Genomic DNA, 21,438 nt, shown 5'->3' with positions numbered 1-21,438 from the left:
TATGTCAATCATGGTAAGAAATATTTTTATTAAATTGAAATATTAGTTATTATTAACATAAAGCAATAAATTTTTTTGCATGCATTTGAATTTAATTATTTCATTAATTTATAGCAGCCAAGTGTTTGCTTGCAGCCCTGAAATGTTCCAAGTGCAGCCCTAGCAATGTGAACTGGAGACATCAAAGCGCTCTGCGCCGTTTAAAAAGCATAAATTAATTGCAAAATTAATTTTATCTGATAGAAAACGCAAATTTTCACTACTAATTATTATCTTTAGTTGGTAATTAAATGTCTATTTCGAAATACACAAATTTAAAGCTTGATTAATTATAGGTTGGGGGCTGCCAACCTGTTGCTAAGTAACGCGCGCATATTTAAATTGTTGCGCAACTAACGGTTCGTAAATAACTTTTCATTAATTATAAGAATAAACTGAATGTATGAGTTTGTTAAATCAAGCCAATTCATTTGGCCCAAATGCTTTTAATTAATTACCCAGAAATACCAGGCGCAAAATAAGATCATCGGCTAGCGAGATACATTTTTTTATTACTACAGAAAGTGACTCAAATTTGAGTGCAATTAATTATAAACAAGCTTGTCCTCAAAGTTCACAATACATGTTTTACATCTTTATGGCGTATATTAATTGTAGTGTACTTTGTTTTTCAACGCCACAAAAACAGCCAACAAATATTAATATCAATAATAATTATCTAAATTCAATGGTAAAGTAACTTAAAATACTTTTTATAGTTTAACTTGTGTATATTCTACAATTATGTACCCAATTAATAGTATGATTTTAAATTAAGACATCTGCATCCTCAACTTCGCCCTTAATCTCAGTTTCCAAGGCAACTGCATTTGTGGTGCTAACGCCATCTGGCAAGATGCATTCCTCCGGCTGTGACAGGATTTGGTTTACAATAAACACATTACGATTCGAGCCACCAGTGTTGCTTGCAGCAGGATATGTTCTTGATCCAAGTGCGCTAACACGTGGTGAATTATTATCAGCCACTGGAGATGCTTTTGGTGCATAAGTCTTTTGAGCTGCCGATGGAATCACAGTGCCAGTTCCCACTCTCTGTGCAGCACGTGTCGATGCCACTGCATTGACCACGGCGAGCTGCAATTAATGTTGGATAGTTAAATAATGCTGTATAGCGTATTTAATCAGATAAAAACTCACTTTGTTGCTGGCTACATTTGGAGCTGGAGCTATTCGGGCAGCTGGGGCCATCATTATACGCGTTGGCTGCTGCGTTGCAACTGCAGATCCCGACGAGCTTCTGGTGCTGCTCGACTTGTCGGAAGGTCGGGCTGCTGGTGTGTTATATTGCGTAGTGTATTTTGTTTTGTACTGATAGCCAATAATATTTCTATGCCTATCGTATATGGGTCGTCTGTATGAGTCGCCTGCTGCAGCTGCTCCTCCTGCAGCTGCTCCTGCTGCTGTTCCTCCTGCTTGCTGCACTTTTTGTCCACTGATTGCTGCCTGTGGTGGCTTGCTGACCGCTGCAACGGGCTTTACTTGAGTTGTCTTCACCAAGTTTGATTTAGTTGGCTGCCTGGCTTGTATAGCAACTGCGGGCGTTGATGATTTCGTTGTGATAATGGAACGCACTCTTGGCACGGGCACGGGCACGGTGAAGGTATCCGTAGAGGCGTTCAGATAACAAATGTAGTTCTCTAGCAGCTTGGTGCCCACATCCACATCAATGGGCATCAATGTGCTAGTGCTGACAATATTCTCAATGACCCGCTGGCGCTCCGCCACAGTCAATGATGCAGCTCGTTTGGCCAGACCTTGGAGCACGGCATCAAAGAGCTGAACTCGAGTCTGCAGCTCCACGCGCATCTTATCCGTTGGACAAACGGGAGGCAATTGCAACAGTCCCGGGTATATATCGGATATAGCAGGTGGACTGGCCACCGTTGGAGCAACTGCAGCTGATGTGGCAGCAGCTGATGGATTCGCTTTCTTGCTCACAATTGGACCACGTGGCAATGGTTTGTTCACTCGCTCAATATGACTGACAACAGGATGAGTTTGAGGTACGGAGGGAGCAGGTTTTGTTATTGTTGCACCTACAACAACTGCTGGAGTTGGAGCTGACGATGATGGCGTTGACATCTGCATTGTTTGCACGACACAGGGAAGTCCATCCTTGGCCGCCATTTGCTCATACTTGGCACGCACCTTTTGCGGTATATTCTTTTCCTGCTTCGAAATGATCTTGGTCGTTATGACCATATACTGTGGCAACTCCAGCACTGGCACCTCCACCTTCGAGTGCAAACGTGTCGGATCAATGGCCAGCATTGGCCCATCCAGATTCGGACAGCAGGACTCGAGTGCTACATTGCCATGGGCTGGCTGGTAGCGCGAAGGATACAAAAACGAAAACATTCTTGTTGTGCCAAATGTTTGGATATCACTTGAACTGCCCGAGGCAGGCACTTCACTTGGATTGTTGCTGTTGTTTGCGCTGCTGTTGTTGTCGGAACTCCGTAAGTGTGCAACGGGATTACTGACGGCTCTGGGGATGGGCGCTACAACTTGCAAGAACTGTGAAGGCGTGGCTACATTTACTTCCAAACGATTCGTTTCCTCTGGTTGCGTCATCTCCTCCTGCTGCACATCCATGACTTCCGGCTCCGGCTTGACCTCCAGAACGGGCAAAGGCACAGGAAGAGGAGGCTCAGGCAATGGCTTCGACATGACAGCTGTTTTATGTTGTGCTGTCGTTGTCTTTGTTGCAGGTGCAGTTTCTTCTCTTCCAGCCGCCAGCTGAGGAGGAGCAGGAGACTCATTGTGTTTCGGCTGTTGTTGTTGTTGGTGTTTGGCCAGCCAGTTCTTAATGACACTTCGATTAATGCGAACGCGACACTTGCGCAGCTTTAGCGGCGCCAATCGCAGCTCCTTCTGCTTTGCCACATTCGCTGCAGGAGATTCTACTGCTGCGGCAGGCGTATTCACGGCGGAGGCAGCTGTGATACGCACTGGAAACGCAATTGACTCCTTGGCACGCTTCGCAATCGTTGGTTCTGCTGAAGATGGCGTTGGTAACTTGCGCTTACGGAAATTGCTTCCTTTTGCTGGTGCCTCAACGGCAGCCTGAACCGGAGCAGGAATAGCAGCAGTGGCAGGAGTTGAAGACGCGTTCGGGGTCTGAGTCCGGGTCTCGGCAGCTGCCAGTTTCTGAGCTTGACTCTTACGTGGTTGCCGTTGTGGAAGCGGAGGCAGTTGTGGTGCTGGTGATGGCCCCAATCTTCCTATGCTGGTGGTACGCGTTGCGGGAATCGCAGCCACTGAGCGGGGCGAAGGTTTCACAGTACGTGCCGAGCGCTTTGCCCGTTCTTTAGAAGATTCTCGAGAGGATGAGACTGTAGTTGCAGTCTGATCAACTGTAGCAGCTCCTGCAACTGTTTCCACTGCTGTTTCTGTTGCTGTTACCAACGATTCCTTTGACTTGGCTTTGCTGACCGATTTCCTAGACACTTTTTGGGATTCCAACTTCTTGTCGGGCTTTGCAATTGGCAAACTTTCTGTTGTCGCTGTCACAATCGGTTCGACTTTACTTGGAGCTGCTGCCTCCACAGGATTGCTAGCTGTTGCCAGTTTGCTAGTGGGTTTTTTCCTCCTTTCCGTTTTCTTGGCTGGCTGCAACGCTATGCTCTTCGATTCCTCCTGGGTCACAGGTAACTGGGCGGGTAGAGTACTTCGCTTTTCAGCCTTTGCCTTAGTCTGCTTGCTGGTTTCTACAGCTGGCAGGGATTTGGCTTCAACTGTTCCGGCTGTAGTTCCTTTTGTCACACTCATTGTCAGCAACTTCTTTACAGTCTCGGCCTGGGTTAAGTTCTTTTTGGGTGACGTCTGCACCTGTTTATTAGCATCAGCAACCACTGAGACGGAGATGTTGATGCCGCTGGTTGTTGGCTTCGATAGTGGCACTTCTTTTGGCTTGAACTGATCTGTTGTTATTCCCACAGCAGTTTTCGTGATTATTACAGAATTATTCAATGTTGGAGTCTGATTGCCATCGAGCAACGATGATAAACTGGACTTGACGGGTGTCTTCTGTGCCTCTGGTTTTCGGCCCAGCACGGGCGACCCTTGAACTACCTCCGCTTTTTTTGGCGATTCAATTGATACGGATTTCTTTGCTGCATTGATCTTGCCAGCTTTCAACATCACGGCTGACACGGATGGCATCTTCTTGTCATCAGTCTTAGGCTTTAATTCTACAAAGTGTCCTTCAAGCTTGCGCCTCTTTTGCTCCGGCTGCAAATCCTTATCATTTGCCTTTCCGTGACGACGCAACACTGAAAAAGATTCGCATACATTACTGATTGTTTAATTTTTAATTTGGTTATCTTATATCTCAATAGTACAAGGATATCTTTACAAAACTATTGTACTAGTCACAAAATAATTTTTCTACTTCTTTAAGCTTTTAGTTTTTCTTCTTTTATTTTTATACTGTTTAGTTAGCTTTAGTTAGTCTGTCCCTATAAATATAAATAAGTTGTTAATTTTTAATTATATTTTGCAATCTTTTTTTTAATTGAACTAATTTTAATTGGTCCCAAAAATTTATTCCTTTCATGTTATACTGAAGAAACTCACCCGCTTTTCCAGTGGCTAGTTCCCGATTAGGCGTTGCTGGTGGTGCCATAGATAGCTTCGTCTGCATCACTTGCTTGTGTTTGTTTCCTATATAAACAAAGAATAGATTGAAAGTGAAATATTAGTAAAAGGGTGACATTGTTGAATGGTAAATTGGAAATGGATAGTATTATAGTAATAGCTATTAACCATCTGGCAGGGAGTCTTCCGCTTTTCGCTCATCACTGCTGTTGTTTTCGCAACTTATTGTGACACCTGTTGTTTCTGCAGCACTTGAATTCTTAATTAGATCTCTTTCTGGCTTCTCCTTATGGTGCTGATCCTTGCCTGCTATTTCCTCCATAAGCTCATTATTTGGTTTTTTGTCAGTCTCTGATTCAGTTGGATGTGAACCCTCTGTCTGCGAAAATTCGGATTCCAAGGATTCTACATCAACGTCATCATCTTCTGCATTGGAATCCTCCTCCATCTTAGTTGAAGGTGCCCTTTTCTTATCAATTTGAGCATCTTTGTCAGTTGAATCTGGGTCTTCCTTAAATTCGAATGAATTGTGTTTAGCCTCTTCCACGTGCTCCTCTTGCTCAAGGCTCAAATTTATTGGGGAATCTTGTGGTGCGGGTTTTTTTATCAAAACCCGCAGCTTACGGGTTGAACTTCTTGAGGAGCTTGTGCTGGGCGTGCTTGGAGCCCCAGATTTTATAGGCGTTGAAATGTCTGCATCAGGAAACACCTCTGTCTCAGATTCAGTGCAAGTTGCTTGTTTGCTCTTCTTAGATTCAATTCGATGCTTTTCCTTCTTTGCAACCTTGGGAGTAGGTTTCTCTGTGATTATAGATTCGTTAGATTCCCCTGGATTCTCCGTTGCTTTCTCTGATTTTGGATCTGCTGTAGTCGAGGTGGCCTTTTCTTCAATAGAATTCGTTTCCTTTTGCAACTTAATGGTACGTTCTTTATGTTTTGGAGTAACCATCGTCGATTCCGGGAAGCTGATCGCTTTGGCAGCCCGTATTTTTTTATTGCTCTTCATAATTTGTGGGTTCTCTACGAGTTCCGTATCTCGATTTCTAAGGCGCGTCGATGGCGTAGCCGATCTGGATCGTGTGGTTCGACCTTCTATCTCGGTAGATTCTTGTATCAGATCTCGAATATTTCGTTTTATAGGGTAACGTTGTTTTAATATAATCGCTTCTTTGTTGTCCTGATGTGATGCGTCCTTCTCCTCATCAATCTTCTGACTCTCTTCCACATTTTTACCTTGTTTCTCATTACTTTCCTCAACTGTTGTCGATTTGTGAGTTTCGTTTTCTAATTTAGGTTTAAATGATTCCATATTCTGGACGTTTTCTAATTCGGGTTTATCATTTATCTCCTTAACTTCAGAAACGACTGTCTGGTCCTCAGAGTTGTCTGCGACAATTTCAAGCATTTGGGAATCCTCCGATTTTGGTGTCGAGTTTGACAAGTTCTCAACTTTGGATTTCTGTTTGATTCTGCGCGATTTTCTTTCAGTTGAAGACTTGTTCTTATTGTCATTCGATTCTGTAGACTCTACAGACGCTGGGTTTTCTACACTGTCAGTAGTAGACTCCTTTTCGGATGGAGATGGGATTGGTTTCTTTCCGTCAGCATCTTCGTTCTGAATTGTCAACTCTGCTTTTTTTGGATTTTTCTTAGATCTAAGATTCCTCTTTTCAGTTGAAGAATTTGTCTTAACATTATCAGATTCTGGAGTATTTGTTGAATCCTGGGTTTCTACACCAGGAGTTTCATTATCATTTGTTGGCTGTTCTTCAGTGGGGGATGAGATTTCTTGAGGCATTGTCTTATCACTGGTATTATCCTCATTTGTTGTGTCAACAGTATGATCATTGGTTGACTGTTCTTCAGGTGGAGATGGCATCACTGGAGCTATTGAATTATCACTGGAAACATCCTCTTTGTTTAAGTCCAGACTGGATTCATTTAATACTATTGATGATGTCGCTTTTTGCTTTGTTGAGGATCTGGAAATAATCGACTTTTGCTTTTGACTTCGTGGTGTGATTTTAGCCAATAATTTATCCCTACTGGGAGTTCTGCTTTCAGTTATATCTGATTTATCTTGTTTATTTATTTCAGGGCCCTCCTGCTCCACTTTGTTTTTCTCGCCTGTTCTTTTCTTTTTATTCACACAGGGTTCGCTTTCGACAGAAGACTTCTCTGTTATGTTCTCCATAATCGAATTGGCCATGGCTGATTGCAGAGCCAACCGTTTGTCTGCATTTAACCTACGCATTTTCGGTTTTTCTTCTATTGGTTCAGTTGCATGCTTTATTGCAGAAAGCTCAATATCCTTGTCTTTTTCTTCCGACAGTTCCTTATCAGATGCAACTGGATAACAGATTTCCGCCTCAAGTTTCCGCTTAGGTTCTTCAGTGTTTTTAACGTGATCTTCGTTGATTGCTACCACATCATCTATTTCCATCTTTTCAGCAGTAGTTTCGTGTTTGTCTTCAATTTCAGTGACATTTGAATTTTTTTCAGCTTTTTCACTGCATTTGTTAATGCATTGTTCAACACTGGTATCAACACTTAGTTCCTTATTACTCTGCTCAGCACTTTTATCCAAAGTTGACGTTTCTCCAGTTTTTTCAGAATTCGCCGTCATTTTTGTTTCAATATCATCATGCAACTCTGTTTCCTCTGTAGTCAATTCACTGAGGGACACTGCAGATGGGATTTCCGTCAAAGATGGCGCTTCACAGGGTGTGTCGGGTTCTGAAACTAAATTTGTATCCTCTTTCAGGGTTTCTTTCCTTTCCACGTGCTTGTCTTCAGTTGAAGTGTATTTTAAAGGCGATTTATTTTGATTTTCATCAGGAATATTTAAATCTAAATAAGCTGTCTCCTTAATTTGATCACCCCGAGTATCTGCTTCTTCTTGCAATGACTTTTCAATTTTTGATTCATCATTTGACTTTTCATTTTCGATTATTTGGTCACTTTTGTTATCGGCATTTTTGGAGACTGTTTTTTTCAATGGATTCAAATTTTTGATCAAATCTAACTTCTTTCGTGGTCTGCCAATTTTTCTTTTTTTCTTAACTGGTCCTTTGGCTTTCGCTTTTATTTTACTCTCAGTAGTAGGCGGCTTAAGCTCTGTTGTGTCTGGTATTTTCTTTGGCGTTTGCGACTTGCTCTTGCTCCGTTCTTCTGCGGTGGAGGTTCTCTTCCTTAAAGGCGACATCAGACTACATTTGCTGTGTTCCTCTGCCAAGGAGATTCTCTCGTCTGACTGTCGACCGCGGTTTTGTTTGGAAGGCCCGCATTCGCTTTTAGTTCGACGCAATTTATTATTGTGCGGCGCCTTGTCATCCAATGCTTCGTTGGAGTAAGTGAGCTTGCGAACATGACTGCTGGACAGGGAACCACCTCTTATGCCCATCAGTTTAGAGGAGGAATTGCTGCGCTTCTTGGAGCCCGAAAGTTTTTCAAATTCAATGGAGCGCTCCGTATCAATGTTAATTATTTGCTTGGCAAGTTTAAGACTTAAACGCTCCACGGATTCGTAGGCAAGGTTAAAATCCGCATAATCAGGGCCTAACAATTTGTCCCTGCTGCTCGAGGGTTTGGGTTCCAGTTCGTCATTCTGTCTTTTGCCTGAAATGTCAAAGCGAAACAATAAATGATAAATGTGAAATTTGGCAATTATTAAAAGTTATTTGGAAAAACTTACCCTCTTCCAGCGTTTGGTTAGTGGACTCATTAACCTGTTCGTGTGCTTTGCTCGATGATGTCGGATCCTTATGTTTTTCATGTGAACGCGATTTCTTAGCTAAACATTTGTATTTATGATTTGAAGGTGGTGTCTCAGCGCAACTCAGATTATTCAAATACGATTGCAGAAGATCGTTTTTGTCATTCGGAGAGAGTTGGTGTTTGTGTTGTTGTTGTTGCTGCTGCTGCTCAAGCTGTTGGTGTCCCTCGTCCTCGGAAACAACAGGTGTCACAGTGTCTACACGGTTTGTGACGCACATTATAAATATAATCAGAGGGTTGGCAGTATCAACAAGTTGTTTAAAGATGACTTACCCGTCACCGATGGTGTTGCACTCGTATCCGTTGATATGTCAATTATCTGCTTTGGCCCAACACTTTCATCCTCATCCGAGTCGCCATAATAATCCGATTCGTATTCATACGATGAATCGCTATCCGAGTCATCTGCAAAGTCTTGCAAATCTGTTCGAGTAGAAGGAAAGTGAATTGAATTTAATGTATCTTTTAATGTTAGTGAAGAAAACTTACGCAATGGATCCATTTTAGGTTCATGTTTGCCTGGTTTCAAATCCGGTTTTGACGCTTGTATAATAGTCACAGCTTTCTTCCTATTCACTTGCAGTTGATGGTTTGACGAACTGCTGCTACTGCTACCGTTATTAGCTCTAGAGGCATTTGGCTTTGCACTTATTGCGGAAGAGGAGCTGGGTTTGTTCACAGTTGTCCTGTTCTCGGCACTTTTGGATTTAACAACGCTTGTGACTCTTTGGGAGTTCTGTGCCTTTTTTGAGGCAAAACTTTTGGGCAGCGAAAGTAAACGGCTTGAGCCCATCAGTGCATCCCCTAAAAAGAAGAGTGCATTAATAAACAAACAATGAAATTTGCTATATTTTTAACAACTTACCCAAATCATCGAGGGAGTCATAAGATTCTAGGCGTTCGCGGCGTTTTGTCTTGATTTTTCTGCTGTTTTGTCGATTATACAAGGCATCCAGAGCATCATTAGAATCACTTGATGAAGAGCTTAAACTACGCCGAAGTACACCTTTAGTACTAGAGCCGCCTGTTTAAATGAGATTATTACAACAACAAAAAATAAAATGCTGTTTGTTTACTCACATTCATTAAGCAGTTCGTCGTCAAATAGCTTGCCATCAAATAGTTTTTGAAAAATATCAGGATCTATAGAAGAGCTACTCGAGTCCGACGAAGTGCGTCTGCGTTGTGGCAGACGCGACATCGCTTGGCCTGAAGACGCCGCAGTTGCCGCGCGACCCTCGCCGCTTGTTTTGATGCCTGTGCATCACAAAATACGTATGTGAAATATTAACACATTATTAACATGGATTGTGAAATTAGTATCTTACCTGGCAGCACCAAATCCTTGTACTCATCAAGATATTCTATTTCTATATCCTCCATGTTATTTTATTTTGTATTTTTATTATGGTTTCCTCTTTTTCCACAGCTTTAACTTTTGTAATTGGCTGCGTTGCTAATCGGCTTTTAGTATCAATTTGAACACCATTACATCAATGGCGCACCAATCTAGGAACTTGTGCATCAAAAAAATACAGTATTTATTTACATACTTAGCACAATATTATACGTCGCATATAAAACACTGCTCTAAAAATTAAATAAAAACTTTAAAATAGTCGTACATGAAATACTTTTCTGCGATGCGATAGAATTGCAACACTGGTGTGGAAGCACTGTTTTGGCCCAAAAGTTGCCACCAAGCAAAATATTGCGATCTGGCAGCATGCACTACATTGGGTACAATGTCAAAATTGGTAACTTAAAAATTGTATTTTAATGTGCCTTTTGTAGACAATTTCGTAATTTTGAAGCTAAAATGTATAATTTATATATATAGAATTTTCTGCAATTGTTAATATTTTTTTAGAATTAAATTTATAACTTCTCTCCCTTTGGGGTGACGAACTTTAAACCATTATTAAAATTTTTGCTTAATTTTATTTTATTTCAAATTTTGAATTTCCATCAATTTATTAACTTATTGCAAAGTTATTGCGTTTTTAAATTTGCATTTCGTTGTAATTCAGTATTTATTAACTACCAGATATTCTGGTATATTTAATATAATTATCGAGTTGGTTAGAAGCTATCGACTAGTCGCTGTCATGTAAACGCTTCAACGCGAATGGCAGGTGACGTGGAACACGAAACCAACACGAAGATACGTCAAATTGATTTCAACGCATTCAACACTTTCCAGGTCAGCACGCAGAACTCACGAACTTAGTGCACATTTGCTGTTAATTAAAATTAGACATATAAATTAAAATGGTAAGTTGAAAGTTGTATTTACGCAAAAAACAATTACAATCAAATTGTATTTACTTATTAAAGCCTGCTCCTGCAAGTTCCACATCCGTTGGCAGCGGTTCACGCTCGCCCAGCAAATTGTCGGCGCCACGTAGCGCAGGCGCTGGCGGCGGCAGCACATTGAAGCAGCGAAAGACGACAACAACAACGGCGGCCAGGAGTCGCGCTCCAGGTGGAGCTGGCACTGGTGGCATGTGGCGTTTCTACACAGACGATTCCCCCGGCATTAAAGTGTAAGCACACTAGCTGAAATAATTGCGTCGGCTAATTATATTTATTTTTCCCCCTCTCTCTTCTACCGACAATTTTTATAGTGGACCAGTTCCAGTTTTGGTAATGTCGCTGCTCTTCATCGCCTCTGTCTTCATGCTGCACATTTGGGGCAAATACAACCGTTCTTAGACATTTTCATCGTAGCAAATAAATACTTTCACCTCAACGAACGCGGCGCGACCCAATTGTCAACGTCACCAGATTTCATACCAACAGTGGCCCAAACAACAACAACAACAACAACAACAAATGAACAGTCGAAATTGTCGCTGTTGTATCTGCATTCCGTTAGTTGAGGCATTGGTGTTTTCCACTTGAAATTAATTATTGTCTAAGCTTAAGTTACCCGTCGTTAAATGATAAACTAAACTTTATACAAAATAATTTGTCAAAATTTGCTATCTATCGACTTCTTTGCTACAAAACTAATCAAGTTTTGTGGCAGATAATCCATTCCACAATTTATGGTGGTCATTTCGCGTCTTATGGACGCAATTCAAAAGCGTTAAGCAACAAAATGAATTTGGTATTAAAAAATGTGTAAAAATGTAAATCGTGTATTTTAAACAAATTTGAATTAGTTGATAGTTAATGTTTACGCACTGCTATCGAGGTTTGTCCCATGAACTGCGACTCCTTGAAGTATCTGCTGCGAAGTTTGCACTTGCGCTCACTGTGATTTTGGCCACAAATAAGGCAGCCAAGTGTCCGGTTCTTCTTTCGATTTGTGCGCTTCAGCTGTAACCAGACTCCGCAGTTGGTTTCAATGTGCCCACGTTGACCACACAGCCAGCAGTGCTGCTTGGACTGATACAGCTGACAGACATGACCCTCACGTTGACTGCAGCGTCGGCAGTTGGAGCAGTGCACATAATTGGGTTTAACGCACATATCACAGTTGGAGCAGTGCCTGTAGGTTTGTCCATTCTGAGAGCAGCAGTTGTTGCAGCGATCGCAGTGGACATTCTCCTCCGCCGTATACCGCTGACACTTTTCGCAGTATTTGTAGCCTTCTGTTGACTGCAGCTGCAGCAGATCAAGTGGCACGTTGGTAAAGACCCGCACTGGTGAGCCATAGGATCGACGGGAGGCGCCCACATTCGTATATCGACTATGGTTGGTGTAATTAAGCTTATAGTCGCAGACTTGAAGCTCCGGCATATCCTGCTTTATATAGTTGGCCATGTAGTAAGGATATACCCAGAATACGGGCAGCGGAGTGAGGGGCAGTCCGTTGATGCGATTATGCAGACGCATCAGAGATCGAAGCGTATGTGCAATAAGCTCGGTTCGACATCCAAATGGCGGATCCGTCACAATTAAAACGCGTTCATTGCTGCAAACAGTAGGAATTAGTTTTTGAATTTCAGCTGCAGGCAGGAAACTCACCTTTGGCATTTGAGGAACAACTCAAAAGGTTGGCGATCATAGAAAAAGTGATTATTGCACATGTTGTATAAGCAGAATTCCTGCGGACTTAGGTAGTTTCCGAATCTCTCATCAAAGTCAAGTAAAAAGCTTTTCATCTTCTGAATACGTCGCAGGTGAAAGTGTAGGCGTGGCGCGCCCATGCATATCACTTTACTGGAAAAGAGTTGAATTGTAATATATAAGTATATAGTAACTATAGTAGACCTACTCAATCCTTAATGCTTCACACTGATCCGCAAAGAAATGCAAAGCTTTCTCATCAAAAAAGTACTGAGCATGGACATCATCCTGCGAAAGCGCTTCAAGGTGGTTCGTGGGATCAGGATCAGGATCGTTGGCAAGACACTTTGCCTTCGGAAAAGCGACAGCACCTGACAACCTTTTAAACTTGTTGCCCTTCCACTGAATTCGGTTCATGCGGAAATCACACAATTTGGGATTGCGATGAGCGGAGCAGGCGTAGAAACCATCGTTAGGTGTTTCACTTTGCCGATAGAATAGCACTGTGGGACCATGCGGGCAACTGGGATGCTGATCCGCTGCATCGGCATCGTCATCTTCCACCTCCAGAAGAAGTTTTTCTTTGATGTTTTCATTCATTTGTTTGTTTTAACTGACCGGCAGCGCACATTTTATTTGTACTTGTAAACCGAGAGCTGCCCATCCAGTAAAAATTTCTGATCTGGTTTGATTTTTTGTACCTAAAAAAAAAAGTACATTTCCGAAAAAAGATATTTTACAATATTGTACCATTTCTTACATTTTTAATTTTTTAAAGCCAAAATTTTTTAAATTTTTGCAGAGTTTTTGTTAGAATTTTCTCGATTTAAAAAATTTTTTTTTTACTTAAATTTTCTAACTTTTCTTCCCGAGAGCTGACGAACTGCAAACTTCCATTAAAATGTTAATCTTAGTTTCTTCTAATTTTGAATTTTAAACTTTCATCAAATTTATTAATTTTATATTGAGTTTTTTCCGTTTTTAAATTTTTAATTTTTATCAGTGATGTGACAATATTCACTGGAAAAAAACGCTTATCGATATATAAATAGCGAAGTCGACCAAGCAAATTAACGCAATTGCGCTTATCGATAGAAAAATATAGATGATATCGAAATCGACTTGCAAGTTGCAACACACAAAGCGGCAGCAGCACATTTTCTATTAATTTTCATAAAGGAATTTATACATTATATAACAAGATGAACAGTTTGAAGAATGCAACTTTGCGTTTTGCCAGCCTGGCCAGCTCGACTACTGGTGCATTGGGCAAACGTGATTTCACCCGCAGCTTGTGGCACATGACGAAAAAGCCGGCGACAATCGGAGCAGGAGGAGGCAACGACCACGTTACTGTGCTGAATGTGCACAAGCCGAGCATCAACTGCACCTGTGGATGCAATGTACACACCAAGGGTGAGTTTCTCATTGAGAGTAGTTACTTTCTACCTATTTGCCAGTTTGGAGTGTGTTACTCCATTATTACATAACCTCAAAAACATGCTGCTGATGAAATCCAGAAACATAAAAAGGAAATCTTTGAATGAAATTGTTTATATTAATAGGTGAACGTGAGCTGGTCGAGTTCCTGACCGAGGAAATCGTTGCCGAGCGCAAGGTGCAAAAGGGCAAAACTGTTCCCAGCACTTTGGACGGATTCAGTGTGAAATTAACTGGCGCCGATGTGGAGTTAACCAAGCAGACGGACAAGGAGAAGATTGTCATCAGCTTCAATGTGAATCACACTGTGGACAGCGAGGAGGAGCCCGAGATCAATCCCAATGCCGACAAGCCAGAATTGGGAGAGATGCGCAGCAAGCCTCAATTTGAGGTGGACATTGTCAAGGGCAGCTCGACATTGTCCTTTACCTGCTCCTACTTGCAAGGAGAGGCCCAGGAGGGTGAATACAACGATGTCTTTTCCATTGATGAAATGTCCATCTATGAAGGCGAGTGGAATGACAAAATCTATGCTGTTGCTGGCGATGTTCTCGATGGCTACTTGTATGATCTTCTCATGAATCTGCTGGAGGAGAAGGGTGTCAGCAATGAGTTTGTTGAGAAACTATCCGATCTGGCCACCGCTCACGAGCACACCTCTTACATTGGCCTGCTGGAAAAGCTGTCCAAGTTCACCGCTGGCGGAAAGTAAAAGGCCAATCTTTGTTTCTAAGTTTAAGACAACAGTTGTGTAGATTTTTAAGATTCCTTCAGCAGCAAATACACTTTACACCATTTGATAGCATTTGGACTGGAAACGTTTTTGATCGTTTGTGTTTTTAGTCAGTTTGCTCTCGAATCCACATAGATTTTAAGTCAAAATATTGATAAACCCGAAACATATGTTTATGTTTTGACTATGAAAAGAGCATATGCTTAAATAAGTGAAAATACAACACATTTTGTTCAACTCAATTGTATTTATTACTTGTATAAACATTTACATATATATATATTTGTCAGTTGTCTTTATCCTGATGTTGGTTTACCAACGTGAGGGTCCAAAATTTGGCGCCTGTGGCCTGTTGGGCGGCAGTGTTTGTGGTCGACTGTGTCCACCCAATCCGGAATGGGAATTGAAGGGTTCAGCGTTTATCAGTTGCATGCAAGTTGCGCAGACAACCAGCAGGAACATCAGAAGCGTAGACAGGAACTGCATGTTGGCTATTGAAACTTTATTTTACGTTTGTGAGCTAAGTAGACTTTTCATCTGCTTTTATAGATCTTGATGTATATGTACTTTACTCTTAGTATCAGTAAAAAAGTCCATCTGCCGGGAAGAACCTGACCTAAAGGTGCTGGCTGTGATAAGAGCTTTTGGGATTCACAAGATTTATTTAAATTGTAAACATACAATTGTTTACTCTCTAGTAACAGTGCAAGACTCCAGCATTTAAGTATATTTAGATAACAATCAAATTTGTTAAATGTTTATTAAAACAGATACATATATTTACAAACTTTTACCGTAACAATCATTTTGATAACTCTAGCTCTGTGTTTTAACTTAAGATAACTTTAATTTATATTATACATTTGTGGCATTTCTACTTTTAGATTGTGGAGCCGCGTTTAAACCGGCGCTGTTGATGGACTGAATCGTCGCTTCCAACAGATTCCTCAAGCTGGCTACAAATGTGAGGCTCGCTTGTTGTTCTTGCTGTGATTTGTTTTTGTGTTTGTGGTCAACTTTTGCTTTGGCCGCCTTGCTGTTTGCTGCCACTCCCACTCGCACTCCCACCTGTGCTGCTGTCGTAATTAGTGCCCGTGCTGTAATCCGTTTCAATTTCACGCATTTCAATTTTCTGCTCACGCATGGCTCGCTAAGGGTTAAAGGCTATTTTATAGAAAAAAAGACATGTGGCCAAATTGATTATCATTTTCCCACCTTTACGCATTCCTGATAAACCTTGAAAATGGGCGCACACACGGAATCATCGGTTTGACCTTTGAGAAAACGTTCGGAGAACCAATTGTTGAAACATGCATCATACTGTTTCTTGAGCTCATTACAATCTTCGCCAATACTGTTCATGCTGTAGATTTACAACTTTAATTAACAATTTGCAAATTTGTTAAATAATAATCCAATAAAATGTGCGCTGGCCGCAGAAAGATTTCCGATAACGTTTCAATATACTGATAACCGATATTTTTTTTATCAGCAACAACCACCCTTGGTACATTTGTATCAAAATTGGTACATTTTAATCCATGGGTACATTGAATATGCATGCTTATGATTAATTATAAAAAATTATTTATTGTAAATCTAACTATGATCTTAGCTAAATGAATTAAGTATTAACGAGTTTAATTTTTGCTTTCAAAGGGTTAATTAAAAATTGTATAAAAAGTTGGTACACTTTTTTAAAGAAGCATTTTCATAAGGTGGCAGCCGTGATTGTGTTTCTATCGATAGCAACGCCGATAGTTTTAGTCTTGATGCTCTGCTGCAGATGTAAAAACAGATGTAAACAACGCCGGCAGCGCTCTTCTTCTTGTTGTGGTTTTTATAGTGGAAAAAGAAAATGTTTTAAGTAATTGAATTGTTAATTAATTGTTAATTAATATCCCGCCAAGATGTTCTCCATGTGCAAACAGACACACGCGGCCACGGCGATTGAGTTCGCCATTTCGTGCCGCTTCTTCAACAATCTCGAGGAGAATTTAGTTGTCGCCGGCGCCAATGTGCTCAAGGTATACCGCATTGCGCCCAACGTGGATGCAGTGCAGCGCCAAAAGCTGAATCCCAACGAAATGCGATTGGCGCCCAAAATGCGTCTCGAGTGCCTCGCCAGCTATACCCTGTATGGGAATGTGATGTCGTTGCAAAGTGTTTCATTGGCGGGAGCGATGCGGGATGCGCTGCTGATCAGTTTTAAGGATGCAAAGCTGTCGGTGCTGCAGCTGGATGGAGATACGCAAACGCTGAAGACGCTATCCCTGCACTACTTCGAGGAGGATGACATACGAGGGGGCTGGACGGGACACTATCATGTGCCCGTGGTGCGTGTGGACCCGGATGCACGTTGTGCCGTCATGTTGGTCTATGGCAAGCGTCTGGTGGTGCTTCCATTTCGCAAGGACAACAGCCTCGACGAGATCGAGCTGGCCGATGTGAAGCCCATCAAGAAGGCGCCCACAGCGCTGGTCACACGCACTCCCATCATGGCCTCCTATCTGATTGCGTTGGCCGATCTGGACGAGAAGCTGGACAATGTGCTCGACATACAGTTTCTGCATGGCTACTATGAGCCAACGCTGCTTATACTCTACGAACCGGTTCGCACCTGTGCCGGTCGCATTAAGGTGCGCTCCGACACCTGTGTCCTGGTGGCCATCTCGCTAAATATCCAGCAGCGTGTGCATCCCATCATCTGGACGGTGAACAGTCTGCCCTACGATTGCCTGCAGGTCTTTCCCATACAGAAACCCATTGGCGGCTGCCTGGTGATGACCGTCAATGCAGTGATCTATCTGAATCAGAGTGTGCCTCCGTATGGCGTCAGTCTCAACAGCTCGGCGGACAATAGCACCAGTTTCCCACTGAAGCCACAGGACGGCGTCAGCATCAGCTTGGACTGTGCTAACTTTGCCTTCATCGATGTGGATAAGCTGGTAATCTCACTGCGCACTGGAGATCTCTATGTGCTCACACTCTGCGTGGACTCGATGCGAACTGTGCGCAACTTTCACTTCCACAAGGCGGCAGCCAGTGTGCTGACCAGCTGCATTTGTGTCTGCCACTCCGAGTATATATTTCTGGGCTCCCGTTTGGGCAATTCCTTGCTGTTGCACTTTACCGAGGAGGATCAGAGCACGGTTATAACACTGGACGATGTGGAGGCTGCTGTGGAGCAGCAGGCAATTGAGCAGCCATCACAGCAAATGGAGGACGAACAGGTCTACGATGTGGAGCAACATGATGCGCCGCCACAGTCCAAGTCCCGTCGCATCGAAGACGAGGAGCTCGAGGTGTATGGCTCCGGCGCAAAGGCCTCCGTGCTGCAGTTGCGCAAGTTCATCTTCGAGGTCTGCGACAGTCTCATCAATGTGGCGCCCATCAATTACATGTGTGCCGGCGAACGGGTCGAATTCGAGGAGGATGGCACCACACTGCGTCCCCATGCCGAGTCCCTCAACGAGCTGAAGATTGAACTGGTCGCCGCCACGGGACACAGCAAGAATGGTGCCCTCTCCGTCTTTGTGAACTGCATCAATCCACAGATCATTACTAGCTTTGAGCTGGACGGCTGTCTGGACGTGTGGACAGTGTTTGATGATGCCACACGGAAGACGACAACGGCACGCCAGGAACAGCATGATTTCATGCTACTCTCGCAAAGATCCTCGACTCTGGTGCTCCAGACGGGCCAGGAGATCAATGAGATCGAGAACACCGGATTCACTGTCAACCAGCCCACCATATATGTGGGCAATCTTGGCCAGCAACGGTTTATAGTCCAGGTATATTTTTAAAAACTCAAAATTCTTATAACTTTGTTAAATTTTAACCGATTTCCTTTATTTGGAATTCTTCGGTTAAATTCCTGCAGGAAATCCGTTTGTAAAAATTCTGTTATGTTTCTGATGATTTAATTATCCAATCCCTTCGTTTCACAGATTACCACGAGGCATGTGCGATTGCTGCAGGGCACACGCCTCATCCAGAATGTGCCCATTGATGTGGGCTCTCCGGTGGTGCAGGTGTCCATAGCCGATCCCTATGTGTGTCTGCGAGTGCTCAATGGCCAGGTGATAACGCTGGCGCTGCGCGAGACACGTGGAACACCTCGACTGGCGATCAACAAGCATACGATCAGCAGCTCCCCAGCGGTGGTGGCAATCGCTGCCTACAAGGATCTGTCTGGGTTATTCACCTGCAAGGCGGACGATGTGCTCAATTTGACTGGAAATGCGGGCAGTGGATTTGCCAATAGCTTTGGCGGCTACATGAAGGCTGAGCCGCACATGAAGGTGGAGGACGAGGAGGATCTGCTGTATGGGGATGCGGGAAATGCCTTCAAGCTGAACAGCATGGCCGATCTGGCCAAGCAATCCAAGCAGAAGAACTCAGACTGGTGGCGACGACAACTGGTGCAGGCGAAACCCAGTTATTGGTTGGTTGTGGCACGACAAAGTGGCACGCTGGAGATCTATTCCATGCCGGACATGAAGCTTGTCTATCTGGTCAACGATGTGGGCAATGGTGCCCTCGTCCTAACCGATGCCATGGAGTTTGTGCCCATCTCCCTGACGCAGGAGAACTCCAAGGCGGGCATTCTGCACGCCTGCATGCCCCAGCATGCGAATTCCCCCCTGCCGCTGGAGCTGAGCCTGGTGGGATTGGGACAGCATGGCGAACGTCCGCTGCTGATGGTGCGCACACGTCTGGAGCTGCTCATCTATCAGGTGTTTCGCTATGCCAAGGGCCATCTCAAGATACGCTTTCGCAAGCTGGAGCAACTGCATCTGCTGGATCAGCAGCCCACGCACATCGAACTGGACGGCGATGGGAACGAGGACAACGAGGAGGCCGAATCCTACAACATGCAACCAAAATACGTGCAGAAGTTGCGTTACTTTTCCAACGTGGGCGGTCTCTCCGGGATGATGGTGTGTGGCGTGAATCCGTGCTTTGTCTTCCTCACGTCTCGCGGAGAACTGCGCATCCATCGTCTGCTGGGCAATGCCGATGTCCGCAGCTTTGCCGCCTTCAACAATGTGAATATTCCGCATGGTTTCCTCTATTTCGACACCACCTACGAGCTGAAGATCTCGGTGCTGCCCAGCTATCTCAGCTACGATGCAGCGTGGCCAGTGCGCAAGGTTCCACTGCGTTGTACGCCCAGGCAGCTGGTTTATCATCGAGAGAATCGCGTCTATTGTCTCATCACGCAGAAGGAGGAGCCAATGACCAAATACTATCGCTTCAATGGCGAGGACAAGGAGCTGTCCGAGGAGAGTCGCGGCGAGCGTTTCATTTATCCAATTGGTTCACAGTTTGATATGGTGCTCATCTCACCAGAGACTTGGGAGATTGTTCCGGATGCGTCCATACAATTCGAGCCCTGGGAACATGTGACCGCCTTCAAAATAGTCAAACTCTCGTACGAGGGCACGCGCTCCGGATTGAAGGAGTATCTGTGCATTGGCACCAACTTCAACTACAGCGAGGACATCACCAGTCGAGGCAATATCCATATCTATGACATTATCGAGGTGGTGCCGGAGCCGGGCAAGCCCATGACCAAGTTCAAGCTTAAGGAGGTATTCAAGAAGGAGCAAAAGGGACCCGTCTCTGCCATCTCCGATGTGGTTGGTTTCCTCGTGACGGGACTGGGTCAGAAGATCTACATCTGGCAGCTGCGCGATGGGGATCTCATTGGCGTTGCCTTCATTGACACCAACATCTATGTGCATCAGATAATCACCGTCAAGTCGCTGATCTTCATTGCGGATGTCTATAAATCGATCAGTTTACTCCGCTTCCAGGAGGAGTATCGCACCCTGTCGCTCGCCTCCCGTGATTTCAATCCCATGGAAGTGTTTGGCATTGAGTTCATGGTGGACAACTCGAATCTGGGATTTCTGGTGACCGATGCCGAGCGTAATCTTATTGTCTTCATGTACCAGCCGGAGGCACGCGAATCCCTGGGTGGCCAGAAGCTGTTGCGCAAGGCGGACTATCATTTGGGTCAGGTCGTCAACACCATGTTCCGTGTCCAATGCCATCAGCGTGGTCTGCATCAGCGCCAGCCATTCCTCTACGAGAACAAACACTTGGTCTTCTACGGCACATTGGACGGAGCCATTGGTTACTGTGTGCCGCTGCCGGAGAAGGTCTACAGGCGATTCCTCATGTTGCAGAATGTGCTGTTGTCGTATCAGGATCATTTGTGTGGCCTCAATCCCAAGGAGTATCGTACCATCAAGTCTGTCAAGAAAATGGGCATCAATCCATCGCGCTGCATCATCGATGGTGAATTAATTTGGTCCTATCGCCTGCTCGCTCACTCCGAGCGCGGCGAAGTGGCCAAAAAGATTGGCACACGCACCGAGGAAATTCTCGCCGATCTGCTGGAGATTGAACGTCTTTCCGCCGTTTTCTAGACACACCATCCCCATACCTATCGGGTGCTCCCTCATCCTCCTTGTCTGTAAAGTAATCACTAGTTGTAGCTTCGTAAGTTAATTTCTAACTAAGTTACGCCAGTTGCATCCATCTACATCTTAGTTCAACTTCAAATATCGTAGTAGCAACAAAATAATTTGTTAAGTAAAGCGATTTGTAGTTTGTCAAATATTCTATAAATATAAACACATATTATAACAAAAAAAAAATGCAACGAGTTTTTTTGATGTAGTATTTCTTTCCAGATCATACAAGTCCTATTTGGATGATTCCCCAATGAGATATACTCAAAGCTTAGTCATGTTGTATTAAATAAAACAAATTCAATTGAATATTTTACTTAGACA

General features: G+C 43.6%; 6 protein-coding genes across 7 annotated transcripts; 3 read left to right on the top strand and 3 right to left on the bottom strand.

The window, feature by feature from the left end:
* Positions 1–504: 504 nt before the first annotated feature.
* LOC117783311 (nucleolar protein dao-5) lies at positions 505–10,103 on the bottom strand. Of its 2 annotated transcripts, XM_034620664.1 has the most exons (10): positions 9,765–10,103; positions 9,517–9,693; positions 9,302–9,460; positions 8,926–9,240; positions 8,710–8,859; positions 8,354–8,632; positions 4,828–8,277; positions 4,639–4,725; positions 1,198–4,334; positions 505–1,134 (listed from the first exon to the last, which is right to left on the bottom strand). In XM_034620664.1, exons 1-10 carry the CDS (start codon positions 9,817–9,819, stop codon positions 808–810), a joined length of 8,136 nt encoding a protein of 2,711 aa, XP_034476555.1. In that variant the 5' UTR covers positions 9,820–10,103; the 3' UTR covers positions 505–807. The 2 variants fall into 2 exon arrangements, with proteins under 2 accessions (XP_034476555.1, XP_034476556.1); XM_034620665.1 differs by lacking the exons at positions 4,828–8,277; positions 8,354–8,632.
* Positions 10,104–10,560: 457 nt separating this feature from the next.
* Positions 10,561–11,575, top strand: LOC117784453 (protein transport protein Sec61 subunit beta). Its single transcript, XM_034622194.1, has 3 exons — positions 10,561–10,710; positions 10,774–10,982; positions 11,064–11,575. The coding sequence occupies exons 1-3, from the start codon at positions 10,708–10,710 to the stop codon at positions 11,149–11,151; spliced, it is 300 nt and encodes a 99-aa protein (XP_034478085.1). The 5' UTR covers positions 10,561–10,707; the 3' UTR covers positions 11,152–11,575.
* LOC117784452 (rRNA N6-adenosine-methyltransferase ZCCHC4) lies at positions 11,545–13,087 on the bottom strand. The gene is made up of 3 exons (XM_034622193.1): positions 12,662–13,087; positions 12,412–12,606; positions 11,545–12,358 (listed from the first exon to the last, which is right to left on the bottom strand). The coding sequence occupies exons 1-3, from the start codon at positions 13,051–13,053 to the stop codon at positions 11,611–11,613; spliced, it is 1,335 nt and encodes a 444-aa protein (XP_034478084.1). The 5' UTR covers positions 13,054–13,087; the 3' UTR covers positions 11,545–11,610.
* Positions 13,088–13,580: 493 nt separating this feature from the next.
* Positions 13,581–14,902, top strand: LOC117784529 (complement component 1 Q subcomponent-binding protein, mitochondrial). The gene is made up of 2 exons (XM_034622285.1): positions 13,581–13,869; positions 14,019–14,902. The coding sequence occupies exons 1-2, from the start codon at positions 13,656–13,658 to the stop codon at positions 14,603–14,605; spliced, it is 801 nt and encodes a 266-aa protein (XP_034478176.1). The 5' UTR covers positions 13,581–13,655; the 3' UTR covers positions 14,606–14,902.
* Positions 14,903–15,345: 443 nt separating this feature from the next.
* Positions 15,346–16,090, bottom strand: LOC117784530 (TP53-regulated inhibitor of apoptosis 1). Its single transcript, XM_034622286.1, has 2 exons — positions 15,842–16,090; positions 15,346–15,776 (listed from the first exon to the last, which is right to left on the bottom strand). The coding sequence occupies exons 1-2, from the start codon at positions 15,986–15,988 to the stop codon at positions 15,639–15,641; spliced, it is 285 nt and encodes a 94-aa protein (XP_034478177.1). The 5' UTR covers positions 15,989–16,090; the 3' UTR covers positions 15,346–15,638.
* A 334-nt stretch (positions 16,091–16,424) lies between these two features.
* LOC117784987 (cleavage and polyadenylation specificity factor subunit 1) lies at positions 16,425–21,300 on the top strand. Its single transcript, XM_034622855.1, has 2 exons — positions 16,425–18,423; positions 18,580–21,300. The coding sequence occupies exons 1-2, from the start codon at positions 16,537–16,539 to the stop codon at positions 21,067–21,069; spliced, it is 4,377 nt and encodes a 1,458-aa protein (XP_034478746.1). The 5' UTR covers positions 16,425–16,536; the 3' UTR covers positions 21,070–21,300.
* The last annotated feature ends 138 nt before the right edge of the window (positions 21,301–21,438 follow it).

Source organism: Drosophila innubila (genome assembly GCF_004354385.1).
Source record: "Drosophila innubila isolate TH190305 chromosome 2R unlocalized genomic scaffold, UK_Dinn_1.0 1_C_2R, whole genome shotgun sequence".
NCBI classification, from domain to species: Eukaryota; Metazoa; Arthropoda; class Insecta; order Diptera; family Drosophilidae; genus Drosophila; species Drosophila innubila.
Note: the sequence above shows the minus strand (reverse complement) of the source record. Positions and strands in the feature narration are given on the sequence as shown.

Excerpts from the sequence above, each read along its gene's own strand:
- LOC117783311 (XM_034620664.1), bottom strand. The coding sequence starts at position 9,819 with ATGGAGGATATAGAAATAGAATATCTTGATGAGTACAAGGATTTGGTG. Across the intron at positions 8,278-8,353 it reads TAACCAAACGCTGGAAGAGG|GCAAAAGACAGAATGACGAA; the intron begins GTAAGTTTTTCC and ends TTGACATTTCAG. Across the intron at positions 1,135-1,197 it reads CAAATGTAGCCAGCAACAAA|CTCGCCGTGGTCAATGCAGT; the intron begins GTGAGTTTTTAT and ends CATTAATTGCAG.
- LOC117784453 (XM_034622194.1), top strand. Across the intron at positions 10,983-11,063 it reads GATTCCCCCGGCATTAAAGT|TGGACCAGTTCCAGTTTTGG; the intron begins GTAAGCACACTA and ends CAATTTTTATAG.
- LOC117784452 (XM_034622193.1), bottom strand. The coding sequence starts at position 13,053 with ATGAATGAAAACATCAAAGAAAAACTTCTTCTGGAGGTGGAAGATGAC. Across the intron at positions 12,607-12,661 it reads TGTGAAGCATTAAGGATTGA|TAAAGTGATATGCATGGGCG; the intron begins GTAGGTCTACTA and ends ACTCTTTTCCAG. Across the intron at positions 12,359-12,411 it reads TTGTTCCTCAAATGCCAAAG|CAATGAACGCGTTTTAATTG; the intron begins GTGAGTTTCCTG and ends TACTGTTTGCAG.
- LOC117784529 (XM_034622285.1), top strand. The coding sequence starts at position 13,656 with ATGAACAGTTTGAAGAATGCAACTTTGCGTTTTGCCAGCCTGGCCAGC. Across the intron at positions 13,870-14,018 it reads ATGCAATGTACACACCAAGG|GTGAACGTGAGCTGGTCGAG; the intron begins GTGAGTTTCTCA and ends TTATATTAATAG.
- LOC117784530 (XM_034622286.1), bottom strand. The coding sequence starts at position 15,988 with ATGAACAGTATTGGCGAAGATTGTAATGAGCTCAAGAAACAGTATGAT. Across the intron at positions 15,777-15,841 it reads TTTATCAGGAATGCGTAAAG|CGAGCCATGCGTGAGCAGAA; the intron begins GTGGGAAAATGA and ends TTTAACCCTTAG.
- LOC117784987 (XM_034622855.1), top strand. The coding sequence starts at position 16,537 with ATGTTCTCCATGTGCAAACAGACACACGCGGCCACGGCGATTGAGTTC. Across the intron at positions 18,424-18,579 it reads AGCAACGGTTTATAGTCCAG|ATTACCACGAGGCATGTGCG; the intron begins GTATATTTTTAA and ends TTCGTTTCACAG.